At 49.1% G+C, this 15,113-nt stretch overlaps 3 protein-coding genes across 3 annotated transcripts; all 3 read right to left on the bottom strand.

Annotated features, from left to right (window-relative positions):
* Positions 1-1,291: 1,291 nt before the first annotated feature.
* ACHE_40733A (MFS transporter) lies at positions 1,292-2,934 on the bottom strand (the record flags this gene model as incomplete). Its single annotated transcript, XM_043278966.1, has 2 exons — positions 1,292-2,283; positions 2,343-2,934. The coding sequence occupies 2 exons, from the start codon at positions 2,932-2,934 to the stop codon at positions 1,292-1,294; spliced, it is 1,584 nt and encodes a 527-aa protein (XP_043136691.1).
* A 5,941-nt stretch (positions 2,935-8,875) lies between these two features.
* ACHE_40734A (CCCH zinc finger and RRM domain protein) lies at positions 8,876-11,310 on the bottom strand (the record flags this gene model as incomplete). The annotated part of the gene is made up of 5 exons (XM_043278967.1): positions 8,876-9,223; positions 9,273-10,285; positions 10,344-10,964; positions 11,034-11,152; positions 11,246-11,310. 5 exons carry the CDS (start codon positions 11,308-11,310, stop codon positions 8,876-8,878), a joined length of 2,166 nt encoding a protein of 721 aa, XP_043136692.1.
* A 675-nt stretch (positions 11,311-11,985) lies between these two features.
* EFT1 (elongation factor 2) lies at positions 11,986-14,706 on the bottom strand (the record flags this gene model as incomplete). The annotated part of the gene is made up of 4 exons (XM_043278968.1): positions 11,986-12,003; positions 12,065-14,487; positions 14,558-14,631; positions 14,699-14,706. The coding sequence occupies 4 exons, from the start codon at positions 14,704-14,706 to the stop codon at positions 11,986-11,988; spliced, it is 2,523 nt and encodes an 840-aa protein (XP_043136693.1).
* Positions 14,707-15,113: the final 407 nt, after the last annotated feature.

Below are 15,113 nucleotides of genomic sequence, written 5' to 3' on the forward strand. Positions count from 1 at the left end.
ACCTTCTCAAATTCCTTGAAGCTGTCATTCCGCCCGCAGATCCAGACTAGTCTGCCTATAAAGACTGGGATAAAACGGTTTCTTATCTGCAGGAAATACTTTGTCCAGGGTGGTTGACCTTGCGCATCTACTTTCATGACTTTAGCTATTACCAGTAGTTACCAATATTTTACCGTACCAAAGTTTTGGTATTATATTGTGATTCAAGCGAAGGTATGGTCTTGAAATCATGTCATTACATGTAAATACGGCAGCTCGAGAGGTCGTAATATTACTTGCGCTAGCAGTTCCATTCAGATATCACTAGCATTACCGGTATTGTCTGGTAGCCCCTGGTAGCCACCAGTAACGCACACCGCATATAAAGCTGTCGCACCTGGCGAGCTCAAGAGCAATCGAATCACCGACATGGCGACCTTAATTGAACCCCGCGCTTAGTAGCCTACCATCCTGTTACCAGTCATTACCAGTAACTACCTGTGATGCCACCTGGCCAGCGCTACCTGGCGACCTGGCGAGCCCTGCCCTCAGCAGCGAACGCCTCGATAGTGGGTCGGCTCCAATTCTTGAAATTAACCAACTATATTTAAGGGGCTCCAAGGGGACAAATTCCCGCACAACCACCCCGGCAGCTCCTCTTTTACATATTCCAAAACCGCCTCAATAGCCGGGTTGGCGTGTGGAAGGTTTATCAATACGAGCATTCAGCTACGTGCTTCTTTCCCATCTCCATTCAGAGATCTGCATTGACGGGTGTGGAGACTTCATCTTACCTTGTTGGAAACAGGCAATGCTTGGTTAGAAAAAATCATTTAACCTGCATGCTGTCACGGGCTCGGTCTAGTAGATAAAACGAGTCGATATTCTCTATCTAGTCTGAGGAGCTCCTCGACGAGAATATCGAATCTGGAGAAAAGGAAGAAGCTGCCATTCGCCGCACAAAGGAAGATATTTATGGGATTGTGTGCGAGGGCTAGGGCATCATTTGCCATGTGTATCTTCACATACTCCTGCTTCTCTACTCGCTTAGGTGGTTTGTGCATGCTTGAACATCCAACAAACCTGGTCTGAAACAAGAACAATGTAAATGTGTGCTTAATTTGCATAGTACAAACTGTCAACAAAATGTATCCCGTGGTTGGATAGAGTTATGAGACAAGTTAACGCAAGCAGTCTTTATTTGTGTGAAATATTTACTATTCTAAGATAAATATCCCCCAAAGAAATTTTCCATCTTGAAACACAGATGAACCATATTGCCTCTGAGACATCACATTAAAAAAGTGCCACACTATTTGCTCGCGGGATTATTCTCGCCGGTGCCTTTCTCTGCCGCAGCCATTTCTTGTAATTTCCGGAGGTGGCTTGCCGAAATAGCAGCATATTTACACCGTCCCCGAATCGCCGCACCGTATTTATAGAAAAGAAATGGCAGTGGTATGCACGCCACAGAGACAAAGGCCGGAATGGTCGAAGCCCAATGGATACCCAGGCCTTTGTACATGTAGGTCGTGAACAAAGGAAACACGCCACCAAACATGTATCGTAAAACGGACATGGCTGCCAGCACAGACGCAGAATAAACAGTGTATGAGTCGACAAGGTAGTTGACAATCCCCATATATACAATGACCAAGCCAAATCCGAATGGGACAAGTGCTGCCACGCTGGCCATCCAGTGAATAGATGGGGAATTTGTCCATGCAAACCAGAACAAGCCGATGGGGACTGTTATGGCGGAAAGCATGCAAGGTGGGAGACGAGCCTCTGGTGGTGCAAAGCCGTTATGTCTTTCTTGACACTTGATGTATCGCTGATTATCCATGACAGTGTAGGCAATCGCAGTAAGCATGCCTACCAAGACTCCCAGGAAAGGAAGGCCTCCCACTCCCGGATTCCATTTCCGTTCTTGTTCATAAACAATGGGAAATGCAGCAAAAAGCATGTAGAGTGTTCCATAGATGACAGCAGCATAGAAGGTGAAAAGCAGAACAATTGGCTCGCAAAACAGCAACACCCATGGTCGCGAAAACACAGTTTTTAGGTGCTTCCATAAGGCCACATCTTCTTTGCCCAAGTCAAGTTTACTCTGGTAGCATTTCCCAGTTAGCTTGGAAAGCTTTACAGCGCGTTTTCGCAGGAGGACTGGCGCGTAGGTCTCTGGAACAGTGAATGTTACCAAGATCCATACTAGCCCCGCGCATGCGGCCAGAAGCCCTTCAACCCACCGCCAACCGGCGTTCATTTCTAGAAATCCACCTATGAGTGGACCGACTGCCGGGCCTAGCCATACTGTTAATACCGCGTGAATCGAGAGCGACTTGGGGGACAAGGAGAATTACCAATGTAGGGAGTAGATGCAAATAGACAAAGTGCAAGACCCCGCTGCCGCGAAGTAAACATATCAGAGACGACTCCACCTGCATTTGTGAGGGGAGATGAGCCAAATGCTCCAGCAAAGAAGCGCAGAATCAAAAGTGTCTGAATGTTTTGTGCCGCGGCACATCCTGCACAAAAAGCTGCCAGAAGTAGAAATGAGATGAAAAAAGGAATCTGTCTCCCAACATTCTCACTTAGAGGTGCCCATAATAGTGGTCCTATAGAGAAGCCAATGACATAAAGTGAGAGGCCTAAGGTAGCCACTTCTTCACTGATGTTGAAGTGCTGGATGACACCTCCAATACTCCCACTGTAGGCAGAGGATGCTAGAGATATTATAAGCGCTGCAAAACCCGTCATCACCACAATCATCACTTTTCTTGCCATGGCGAATTGTATTGGATTGCGGGGATCTTCTGGTAGCCAGGACACTACATGAGGGTCATTTTCAGTGCCAGATCCAGCATACTCGTGGTTCAGAATCTCCTGGGTGATGACTTGCTGATCAGTCACCAGGCGCCAGAATGAGATTGTCCGGGGATAGTTGGGAATCATGGTGCTCGTCATATCTTGCAAGTTTGCCGTTTCATTCTCTGTCATGGTTCAATCGCCACAATGTCGACTAGTCAAATCTGGCCGACTGTATCGAAGTATTGAAAAAGCAATAACGAAATAATAAGCCAAGAGAGCATATTGCTTCTATATACTAGATTTCATGAGATATTGAACATCGGTAGAATCGGTTAACTCGGGCCGTTGCAGAAAATGCGCTCCTGACAAGTCGCTAGACTCGGCCACCCGATCTAGGGCCTTTTACAATGAAGCCTCGGCTCTCGGCGCCCGTTTTCCGGAAGACCTTTTTAAGGTTCTAGAGTGGAGTTGCTTTAGACCCACAATGCCTGACGATTGTGGGATATGAGTACTAACTCCGAAGTATATACATGTCATGCTATATTATACGATACAATACAACAACATCCCAATGTATTGGTATATAGCGGAATAACCTTTACAAGTGCTGTTGGAGCGGGAGTAGGCGGGACCTTGTGCCACAGACCTACTCGTATCATTCTCACGTGACGATGCGCTGCTTGACCACAGATGGCACACAGATGGTATATGGAGGGGGCATATATTAGGACACTCATTCATGTACTTAGCTTAGTTCTTCACAATCAGTTGATCTTGGTTACCTTTCTAGTTTCTGACTCATCTGTACTCAATCAACCACTGAGTATACATACCCAGTGGGCCGTGTTTCTACTTTGTTACCTTATCAATTCTACTTGTCTATGTAGCCTCGCAGGGGCGATATACCCAGCAATGCACTATCAAACTATTGAATGGATCTTGGCAAACACTCAGGTGAGTGTACTGTCTCGAAGCTCAACTAAATAGAACCTAGGTACGATACAAGGGAAGCCAGGTTGTGACATGGGTCTGCATTCTTTGCCGTAGATCCTACTGTTATGTAGTTGAAGCTCAAGAGTTTTGCAGTGCAAGTTGTTATGGTGTCCACAATTAGATTGCCTCAACCTAATGGTGCCTATCGTACATGAAGGAATCATTGAAGAAAAAGAAAGAAAACCCTGTCTGGCAATACAAAGGAAAACTATCTACCCATAATGCGGTCATGTGTGGAAGGGCTAGGGTTTGTCGTTTGCTCATTTTAATCTGCTGGCAGTTGGTCATTAGCCATTGACCGTCACAGTATGCCACCATGGCCATGAAATAGATTGCTAAGCACTCATTCTATTACAGGCTTACAGCGTTAGATAGTCAATACCACCCCTTTTCAGCAATTTAGAATTCTCTATATAGCCTCGTGCAGTGCGGATAATCGACTCCCCGATTTCTCCGATCTATCTGCAAAGTCAGCACCAAAATCATGTGGCATGCAGGTGCTTAGATGTATGAAGTGGGATTGTCGGGAAACGAGGAAATCTGCTACGAAATGTGATATATTCTCACCTATCCTACGTATATGCGTATATGACTGCTTGAGTGCTTGTCTCTCTAAACGTGCGCATACGCTGGCCTCGTGAGTGATAAGTCGCCTATTCGGCCCGACGATTTTCCTCATCAAATATGGCTTACTCGTGGTGAGTCGAAATGTGGAATCCCTGCTTTTCCAGCTGATTAAACGAAAGCAGGCGAGTCTTCAAGGTAGGAATGTATCGGACATTCTTCAGCTCTACCATGTGCTCTCCTATCGGTAGGCAGATAGTCCCGACTCCCTCTACCCTGTGTTGACTGCCATCGGGCAATCCGGCTGTTGTATGCACAGTAAAAGGCATGTAATTGACAAAAGCTGATCGGTCGTTATAGGTCGTCCAGGTAGCTCCAGTATCTAGTACCCAGCCATATGCACTGGCTGCTGATTGGACTAGATTGGTATAGCCATCTGGCTGTCTCATCGTCGGATTAAGGTTATCGGATTTCGGTGGGGGTCGTTTTTCTGGATGGAGCGTCCAGCAATCATCTAGTGAATGTGGACCTCGTTTGCAATGGGAACAGACGGGTGATCGTTTATTAGGCGATGATGATTCTCCAGAGGTGTTGGGGACCAGGCAGTTTGGCTGAGAGCTCCCCCCCTTGTGTGTGCCACGATTGGCTGGGCCAGTAGTAAAGTGGTTAGGGTTCCAGGGATCCTGTCGATAAATGGTGTATGAAAGGGGCCTATATGTATGTGGAGCAGGCGGCGTACGGCTTTCTATTTGGTCGATTATATCGTCCATATCCATTTCATGGAAGCGGTCTCTTTTGGAGCCAGCAAAAAGATTATCCAACTGAGTACGGACAAATGAGCGCTGAAAATCGCCCAATAGAACAATGCCTATGTCATGGCACAGCTCTGAGGCATCATACTTCTGCACTATCTCACTGGTTATTCGTTGCCATTGCCTCATCATTGAGACGGTGTCACCATTCGGCTTCAAATTCATAAGTGTCTTGACAAGAAGCAGGCGTTCTTCAGCTGGTGAGACGCCATATATGGTATCTAAACGTGATAGAATGTCATGGGGGTGTTGAGTGTGATCTGTGTGCACTTGATAAAGAACATCAAGCATCAAGCGGTCTAAAATGCGGGTATGTAGCAAGCGTGCGGAGGTGTCATGGTGAGCTGATTGTACAGGTGTATTTTTAGGGACTCTATTTGGGTGCAATAAGACATCCCGTGCATTGATAAAATCGGCGTCGATTAGGAGGTTCTTCCTCCATTCAGCATAGTTCTCTCGGCCTTGTAGGCGACGGGTTTCTCTCCAGTGTGTCTTAGCAAGTTGATGAAGCATCTCTTCCTCCTGTTGGATTCTCTGCTCCTCCTGTTGAATCATCCTTTCTTCACAGTGAATCGCTAATAAAATAACTGATTGCTGAATGAGTTGGCTGTTCCCTCCGGATGTACGCTTTGGCTGTTTGGCCCGGCGGAGAGCTTCAACTTCCTCACGGAGTGCACGGAGGTCACGAATGATCTCATCTCGGGTATCTTCTTGTTGGGGCTGTGAATGTGATTGTTGATGTCCTGATATGCTATCAGACGTGGGTGAAGTAAAGCCTTTTGCAGTCATATAGACATGCTCTTGGGGCTGGGGCTGTGGATGAACCTCCTCTGGATCGGGCGGAGTACCGGGAACGGGATTATAGGTTTCATTTTGGGCTTGGTAGTCGATATCCATGGCTATGGTGGCGTCAGGATTGATGCAATGTTGGTGTGCAGTTCGGGGCGCCTCCTGTTGGAGAACTGCTGGCATTTTATTCTTCTTTGGTGGCATATTGGTGTGGTATGATAACGTCGAATTCTTATAGACCTAATGGCACAATCTGACTGGTCTAAAAAGAATTCGCTCGCTAAAGGACCCAATAGAGGTACCTCTAAAACGAATGCTCTCCTTTCTATAGAGCAAGAGGGCTCATAACCTTTTAGTGGGCAAACGTAGTTGATTGCTTTGGGTGGCCTAGCGGGTAGGCTAACTATATGACTACCGGGCAGGAAGCGAGGGCGGTGAGACACGTGACCCACTGGGTACTAACTGAAACGGGGACTCGGATCGTAGTCCAAAGGGAAAATCGGGAGTCGATTATTCCGGACTAAACGAGGTCTATGGAGATAACTAGTTTAACGAAGAGATATATTGCCTATCAAACGTACATGGGTGTACACAGCTGGTTGAATGCTTAATCCACAATATGTGTGCGCACATCAACTATAAGAATCTCCTGACCTCGCTACTCGGGCCAACCATTTATCCGTCGGTTCTTATCACTAACAACTTTCGAGAGTCACGTGCTGCTAAATAAATGACAAGGACGGGAATGACTAGTTCTACAACTATTAATCACACACTGTATCCTCGTGCACTACGCCTATTGCAAAACATACTCCTATATTCGGACAGTTTCATCAGGATTAAGCTCCACCCCCATACTGAGTTTAAGAAAGCTGCGATTCATGTCTGCAAAAACGGTGGAGCAGCAAATGAGAGAAATCGCCAAAACCGCCACTGATGTGAATCAAGGAAGTCATATTGCTCTCTCACCACGTCAGCAACGGACCGGCTATGGTGATAATGCTCAACCAAAGCTCAAAGATGCCAAATATCGTTACAAAGAATTTGGAAAGATCCTGAAGGAAAAAGAGAGTGCATACTCTTGTACCAAGCTCGGGACTTCTCCTATTAATTCCCCTTATGGCCCTACCCACTTCTTTTTTAAGCCTTGCGTCACTACCCCTGTCAATGGGATCGCCTTGCCCACTCCAACCCAAGCCTTCATACTGTGGGTGATATATCAGGAGAATGTTGCGCCGGTCATGCCGCTCCTGCACAAGCCAAGCGTTCAGGCTCTCTTATTCGAAGTTTCCGCACTTCCAGACTCTGTAGACCAGGAAATTGTCGCTCTTTTAACGGCTGTGTATTTGTCGGCCGCAATAAGCATGACAAATGACCAATGTGTACGAGAGCTGGGAGAAGACCGTACAAGGCTACTGAGCCATTTTAGACAACTAACTGAAATGGCATTTACAAAAGCCAATCTATTGCGGACAGAAAGTTTCACTCTCCTTCAAGCGGTCGTGCTCTATTTGTCCTGCATTCGCAAACACGATGAGGAGTCGAGCTCCGTTTGGGCAATGACAACGGTAATTATTCGTTTGGCCCGAAACATCGGGTTGCATTGGGATGGAATGAATTATGGATTGGAATCGTTTGAGATCGAAATGCGCCGGAGACTGTGGTGGCATATCTGCATTCTAGATGTCCGTATATCCGAAGACCAGGGAACAGAGTCCGAAATTCTCGACATGGATTTTGATACCCGTCTACCGCTCAACATCAATGATGAAGATATCTCTACCACATCAAAACAGCCTGTTCAAGAAAGGATTGGCTTCACAGATACAACATTTTTTATCATGCGATGTGAAGCAATCCTTGCTATCAGACTGATGCGAATGTCCCTCAATGCAAGCGAACGCTCGGCCCAGCCAAATTTCCGATTCACGAAGCAATGTGATGAATTCATAAGAAAACTAGAGCGGCGTCTGTGGAACGGCTACGTCTCACATTGCGACCTGAGCGCCCCCGTGAGTCAATTCTACGTTCGTTTTGCGCGCATCGTGCCTAAAATGTCATTTGTAATTCATCACCCAGTGTCTTTGCATGACATCTCAAACTTGCCACTTGAAATCCTAGATTGGTTTTTCATGACTGCTATCGAAGCAGTGGAATTTGGTTTGTTTATTGAATCTTATGCGTCGACCGCTCAATGGACGTGGCTCTTCCGACAGAGCTCTACACGGTGGTATTTTATTACCTTTCTCTTGACCGAAATATGCGTGCGACCTCCTTGCCCATCGGTTGATCGTGCATGGCTTGCAGTGAGCTCTGCATATCAGGAATGGGGACTCGCCATGGCAGGGGAAGAATGGCGAACTGTTTCAGCATTGATGGGGCGGGTTCTGTCATTACGGGCTAGCTCTTAATAACAATGGCTTCTGCCTTGAACACGGATATACATCACTTATTTTAGCATGCCTCGGGAACTACAGGCTATCGTGGATTTTGGGACCGTTAGGGCTCCCGGCTAGCGATAGGAATAAGCATAAGCACCACCCTTGGGGGCTGTGGCAAAACACATCTAGCGGGGCGCCATCCTCCATTTTTGCTTTTTCATTTTCTTTGAATGTCCCGAGAAATTGTTCAGTCGGATGTAACTAAGAGTTTAGAAGTGATCCGTTCACTAGGCTAGGGCTCGGAAATCCGCAATCAATCTAGAAAGCACGAGAAGTGAAGGTTGAGTTTATCAGAGATCTATCAAATCACAGCTATTTTCACTGCGTAGACATTATGGATCAGTAGATAGCAGACGACGATGGTATAAGGAAAACCCCTTTACCAACAAACACCTAAAACCTCCATATTTATACAATGTGTACAAAAAAAAAAAAAGAAACCTATCTTCTTCAATTTTTCTGCCATATGTTCCCATATCTGCAATATCACTCCCAATTATCATCCATCTCAGCAACATCATAATCGACATCATGACCGCCATCCTTTCGTTGCTCAGGCTCGTTCGTCATCGTGGCATCCATAGCCATCGCGTTCGTATCATCGTCATCACCGCCAGCCTTCGCCGCATCAAGCTCCTGACCCGGTGTTGCGGGTGTGGAAGATGGTGCTGTGATGGGGAGGTTGGGGAGCCAGGCGAGCTGGACTTCGCCGACAGAGGGGATGGTCCAGGAGCTGAACATGAGTTTTTCAGCTTGGTAGCGTTCTTTGAAGGCTACAATTAGGGAGTGGGGTTGGTCGGGGTTGGGTTCGACGGATTCGTATTCACCAAGGCCCTGTGATTTGTCAGAAATTTGTTATGCTTGTGTGGGGAGGATAACTTACAATAAGGTACTGTCGGAAAGCTTCATCTTTCTCAGAATTATCAATCCCCGAAACAGCAACCCTTCTAGGCCTGTTATCGAGACGAAGGACACCACCACCACGTCCACGGAATGCTCCTCGGCCACGGAATCCACCTCGGAACGATGGATCGTACCCACGACCACGCGGCGGGAAACCTCCCCGGCCACGGAATCCCGGGAATCCCCGTCCACGACCACGATATCCAAATGAGGATCCGCCTTCCTGGTTGGGGTCGATGCCGAGAGTCTTTGCTTCAGCTTCGAGAGATGCCAGTTGCGCGCGGAGCTGCTTGGTCTGTTCGCTGGCGTTTTCGTCGGCCACGGGCTCATTTTTGCTTTCTTCGACTCCGGTGCCGTTGCTGACGCCCTTTTGCTTGAGTCTTTGGAGGAGTCGATCCTTTTCTTCTTGTTGTTTCTTTAGCAGTTCGTCACGTTGTTGTTCAAGGGCTTGCTTGGCTTGCTCCGTCTCTTTGCGCTTCTGCATCTTTTCATCGTGTGCTTTTTGCGCTTCTTCCTGTTGTCTCTGGAACTCCTCTGGGTCGAATGCTGGACCTTCAGGGGCTTCACCAGGACGCTGCTCATTAGTCCGCTCAGGCTTGGGTCGATACCAGTAGACCTTGACGAATCGGTTGTCGAAAATGACCTTGGGACTTGACCATGCTCGCTTGGCGGAGGCATGACTGTCGTAGGTGACCAACGCAAGCTTTCTGTGTGTTTGTAATGAGATCTCTACGATCTCACCAAACTGAGAGAAAAATTCCCGCACCGACTCCTCGTTGAGTTTGTCCTCGGGGATCTGCTCGACAACGATGGTCGTCACCGTAGTGTCCTCGTTAGGACCAGCTGAAGAGAACTCGGAGCGACGGCCTCTGCCACCAAAACCGCCACGGTCACCACGACCGCGACCACGACCTCTGTCGCTACCGCGCATAGGACCATTCGGTCCCTGGCGCTGGACATCCATCATGATATTCGACGACTTCGGGTCATATTCTACGTATTGCGTTAGTAACTGCTTGGGAAACCAATGAATCAAGGATCCGAAACTCACCATCTTCCCGCAGAGTATCATGCTGGTACGGACAGGTATTTCCCAAGTAGCAGATACCTTGCGTTTCATAAAACGGGCACCGTTCTGAGCTTTTGGGAACCTGCGGCTGCTGTTGACCGGGTGCACCCGGAGCCATAGGCATCGGAGCCATCCCAGGCATCTGAGGGAATCCCATACTCTGGAGAGCCATCATCGCCGCCATGGGGTCATTCTGATCAAACCCAGGGAATGCCGGAGGCATAACCGGAAACCCGCCCGCCGATGCTTGAGGAAACTGACCAGGGGCCTGACGATTATCTCTCCCCATCCAGTCTCCGCGACCACCTCCACGCCCGCGACGTGGAGCCTTGAAGGTCCGGTTGTAAGGCACGTCCTCCTGCTGCTCTTGATCCTGGAAACCCTCATTGTAGCTGCGCTTGCGACTATAGTTCGCGCCGTCTTGCTGGTACGCATCCATAGGCGAGCTATATGAAGCACTAGCAGGACCAGATGGCGCATTGAATGGAAGGGGTTGCTGTGCGGGAATGCCCTGCGGGAGCTGCTCCCCGTGCGAAACGACCGGCGGGGCCTGCTCTTTAGGTCCAAAGGTAGAGAAGAGTTCGTCGACGAATGAGTTCGTGTCTAGATAATCACCCGAACAATCAGTCAAAAGTCCCCAGATATACCTGTGAAACTTTGCGGCCCACTAACGCTCTCTCAAGAAATCCTCCAGATTTTCAACGGAAGCTTTCCTGATTTCATCATCCGGCGCATCAGAACGAATCAATGCGAGCACATAATCCGCAAGCACATCCGAATCAGCATCCGATCTGTCGTCCCACAGAGAACAAAATTAGCACTTCGAAATATCTTTCCCACGCGTGGTGCGTATGCTTGTTTTTGAGCGCGCAAAGGGCACTTACATATCCTCCAACTTCTTCACCACCCACAGCTTCACCTGCGATGCTTCTTCTTCGGAGAACTGCATGGTGATGTATGCAGGGGAGCTAGGCGTGACGTCTGCCGTTTCCCGGGGACCGCGAGGTTGATCCGATTTTGTAAAAGCTGTTGTTCAGAGCTTGAACTGGACGCCGGTAGCGAAATCGCCAGTTGTAAAGTGCAAAGGCACAATTAAGAGATGTCTGTAGCAATATAAGACAGGAAACGACCCTCAATCCATGACGTTGGGGGAATGGACGGAATGAAAACTGGGAAGAGCTTTCATTTGCGGTCTCAAGGCCGGAGCTGGACGCGAGCGCGGATGATGTTCGGTCACGTGATAGAATAACCATGAACACAAAGCAGTTACCACGATTGTCATTCACCAACACTACTATGAAAAATGGAGATGTTTGAATATTCAAATGGACTGTATTCAATATTTTGTCCAGAACTATTTAAAAAGAAAATTGAAAACAAAAAGCAACCAAAGCAACTATGTAAACGAAACCCAGTCATAAACATAACAATAAAACCATAGCAAATGCAGATACACCTGGTTTCTATTCGGAAGAGAAATCCACATACGACAAGTCGTACTGCTGTTTTGGTCGAGAAATCAAAAGGAATTTTTTGCTTTTAACAATGTATCGCGGTCGTCATTCTCATAAACATAGGCATCCAATCGATAATGGATGGCCTATCCAGCGTGCATTGAACATTTTTACAGCTTGTCGTAGTACTGTAGAGAATAGAGTTAGCCTCGACTCATTCAAGAAAAGGAGTAGAAGAAGGAAACTTACGTTCTCGTAACCAGGGACCTGCTCCTTGATACCCTTGCGCTTACGCATCTCAGTAACGACCTGACCAGGCTTGGTGTTGGGGTCAAGAGGAGATCCACCAGGCAGGACTTCCCAGTGGTCGAAGACGGACTGAGGGAAGGCCTGACCACCGGTGGCGGCACGGAGGTCTCCAGGGAAACCGAAGGACTCGTTGACGGGCAGGTAGGCCTTGACATTGAACAGAGGAGTACCGGGACGCTGCTCCTCAGTGTAGACGTGACCACGACGGCGGGTAAGGACACCGTAGATACCACCCATGGCCTGCTCGGGAACCTGGATCTCGACGTTGAAGATGGGTTCGAGGATAGCAGGGTCGGCAAGCATGGAGGCGGCGTACAAGGCACGACGAGCAGTGGGGATGATCTGACCACCACCACGGTGGATAGCATCAGCGTGCAGGGTCACATCAAGGATGTTGAAGCGAATGGCACGCATGGGCTCCTCAGCAACGGGACCCTCACGGGTAGCCCATTGGAAACCAGAGACGACAGAGTCCTTGATTTCGTTGAGGTACTGGACAGCCTTGGTCTGGTCGATGAGCAGGTTGGCACCGTTGGTGTCGGGACCGAAACACCAGATCTTACGGGCGTCGGTAACATCCCACTCGTACTCGTCGGCCATGAGACGGGCACGGGCCTTGAAATCGTCACGGGGAGTGATCTTGCCGTTCTCAATGGCAAGCGAGAGCTCCTCACCAAGGGGCTGAGCAGTGAGGTACAGACGGTTGTGCTTGTTGGGCGACTTGGAGAGGGCAGTCATGCTGGACTCGGCAGTGACAGTCTCACGGTAGGGGACGACAGGGTCGGAGATACGGAGGGGAATACCAGCGTGGTCCTCCTCAAGATCCTTCAAGCAAATCTCAAGGTGCAGCTCACCAGCACCAGCAACGACGTGCTGACCAGACTCGGAAATGAAAGTCAAGACACAAGGGTCGGACTTGGACAGACGCTTGAGACCTTCGACCAGCTTGGGCAGATCCTGGGCGTTCTTGACCTCAACGGAACGCTGGACGACGGGGGAGACGGAGAACTTCATGACCTTGAGGTTGTGGGCAGTCTCCGAGGTGGAGAGGGTACCAGACTTGAGCAAGAACTGGTCAACACCAACCAGACCGACGATGTTACCAGAAGGAACATCCTCAATGGGCTCGACGAAACGACCCATCATCAGAATGGTACGCTGGATGTTCTTGACGAAGAGGTCCTCCTTCTTGCCAGGAACATAGTTAGGGCCCTGGATACGGACCTTCAGACCAGAGCGGACAGTACCCGAGTAGACACGACCGAAAGCGTAGAAACGACCCTTGTCAGAGGTGGGAACCATCTTAGAGACGTAAAGCATGAGAGGAGCCTTGGGGTCACAGTCACGGATACCAAGGGCACACTCGTCGTCCTGGGGACCCTCGTACAGAGTCTCCATACGGTACTTCTGGGCGGTGACGGGCGAAGGAAGGTGGATACAGATCATCTCCAACATGGCGTCGGCGGCAGGCAAGAACTTGCGCATGATGATCTTGAGGAGAGCCTTGCCCTCGAGGTCCTTCTCGTCGGTGGCCAGCTTAACATCGAGCTTCTCGACGAGAGTGTTGATCTCATCACGCTTGTTGTTGTTGACGGCGGCGAAGATCTTGTAGATGGGGTCCAAGATGAACTGGTTGAAGGAACGCTCAACACCGTCGGGGGCACTGGTGCTCCACTTCTTGGTCTTGGGGTTGAAGTAGTTCTCACCCCACAGACGGGTAAGCATCTTCTGGCGGTCGATACCGAACTTCTTGGCGTACTTGACGGCGAACTGGCGGACAGTGAAAGCCCAGCCGTGAAGACCGGAACCGAAAGCAACGGTACCTTTCTCAGGGTAGACCTGGACATCACCGAGGGTCTTGTCAAAGTAGGTGGAGATGATGACGTTGACGGACTCGACGGTACGAGAGAAGGACTGGTACAGGTCCTCCTTGGACTGCTGAAGTTCGAGAAGAGCACGGTCGACCTTGTTGATGACAAGGACGGGCTTGATACGCTCAGTAAGGGCCTGACGCAGGACAGTCTCGGTCTGCACACAGACACCAGAGACACAGTCGACAACGACCAGGGCACCGTCAGTGACACGGAGGGCAGCAGTGACCTCAGACGAGAAGTCAACGTGACCGGGAGAGTCGATCAAGTTGATCAAGAACTCAGAACCGTCGACCTTCTGGGGGATTTCCTTCAGGTCCTCCTCATCGGGGAACTGGGCGTAAAGGGAGATAGCAGTAGACTTGATGGTGATACACCGATCCTGCTCGTCAGGACGGGTATCCATGAAACGAGCCTCACCAGCCTTAGCAGCCGAGATGATACCGGCACGCTGGACCAGCGAGTCGGAGAGGGTGGACTTTCCGTGATCGACTATTATTCAGCAATAGCGCGTTAGCAATCAATCCCAAGCAGTATCTTTATATATAAATGTAGGACATACCGTGAGCAATGACGGACATGTTACGGATGTTGGCCCGGCGGTCCATGAGGGACCGGATCTCTTCGATAGTGAAGCTATAGACAACGTTGTTAGCATGCCATTCTCACCTCCCAATGCACTCAAGCTCGAGCTGCAACTTACTTGACCATCTTGGCTGATTTTTTTCCTCAAAGAGCCCTAGAGGCGGGGTTGCGTAAGAAGAATAAAAAAAAGGAAAAACTGCACACAAGGGTCAGGATCGAGGACTAGCTCGACCTATTAAGAGGCCTATGTGCACAAAAGAGGCTTGATGGCTTCACGGGGGAAGGTGAGGAAGGGAAGGAAGAGAAAAGAGAGGGGAGAAAGGAAAAGAGGAGGAGAGAGAAGATGGTGGTGGTGGTGGGAGACCAGGCCGAAAGCGAGAGAGGGTGGGGCCCAGTGAAATAATACGCCATATATGTAAGCGCGGTATTGTGCGTTTTTTTTTTTTTTGGTGCCCCTCGTCATATACCGTATTGCCGCCTACCCCTCGGTTTCCTATTCGGTATCCGCCTATAGGCCGATGATGCCAGGTTGA

This window comes from Aspergillus chevalieri, chromosome 4 (assembly GCF_016861735.1).
Source record: "Aspergillus chevalieri M1 DNA, chromosome 4, nearly complete sequence".
Classification (NCBI taxonomy): Eukaryota; Fungi; Ascomycota; class Eurotiomycetes; order Eurotiales; family Aspergillaceae; genus Aspergillus; species Aspergillus chevalieri.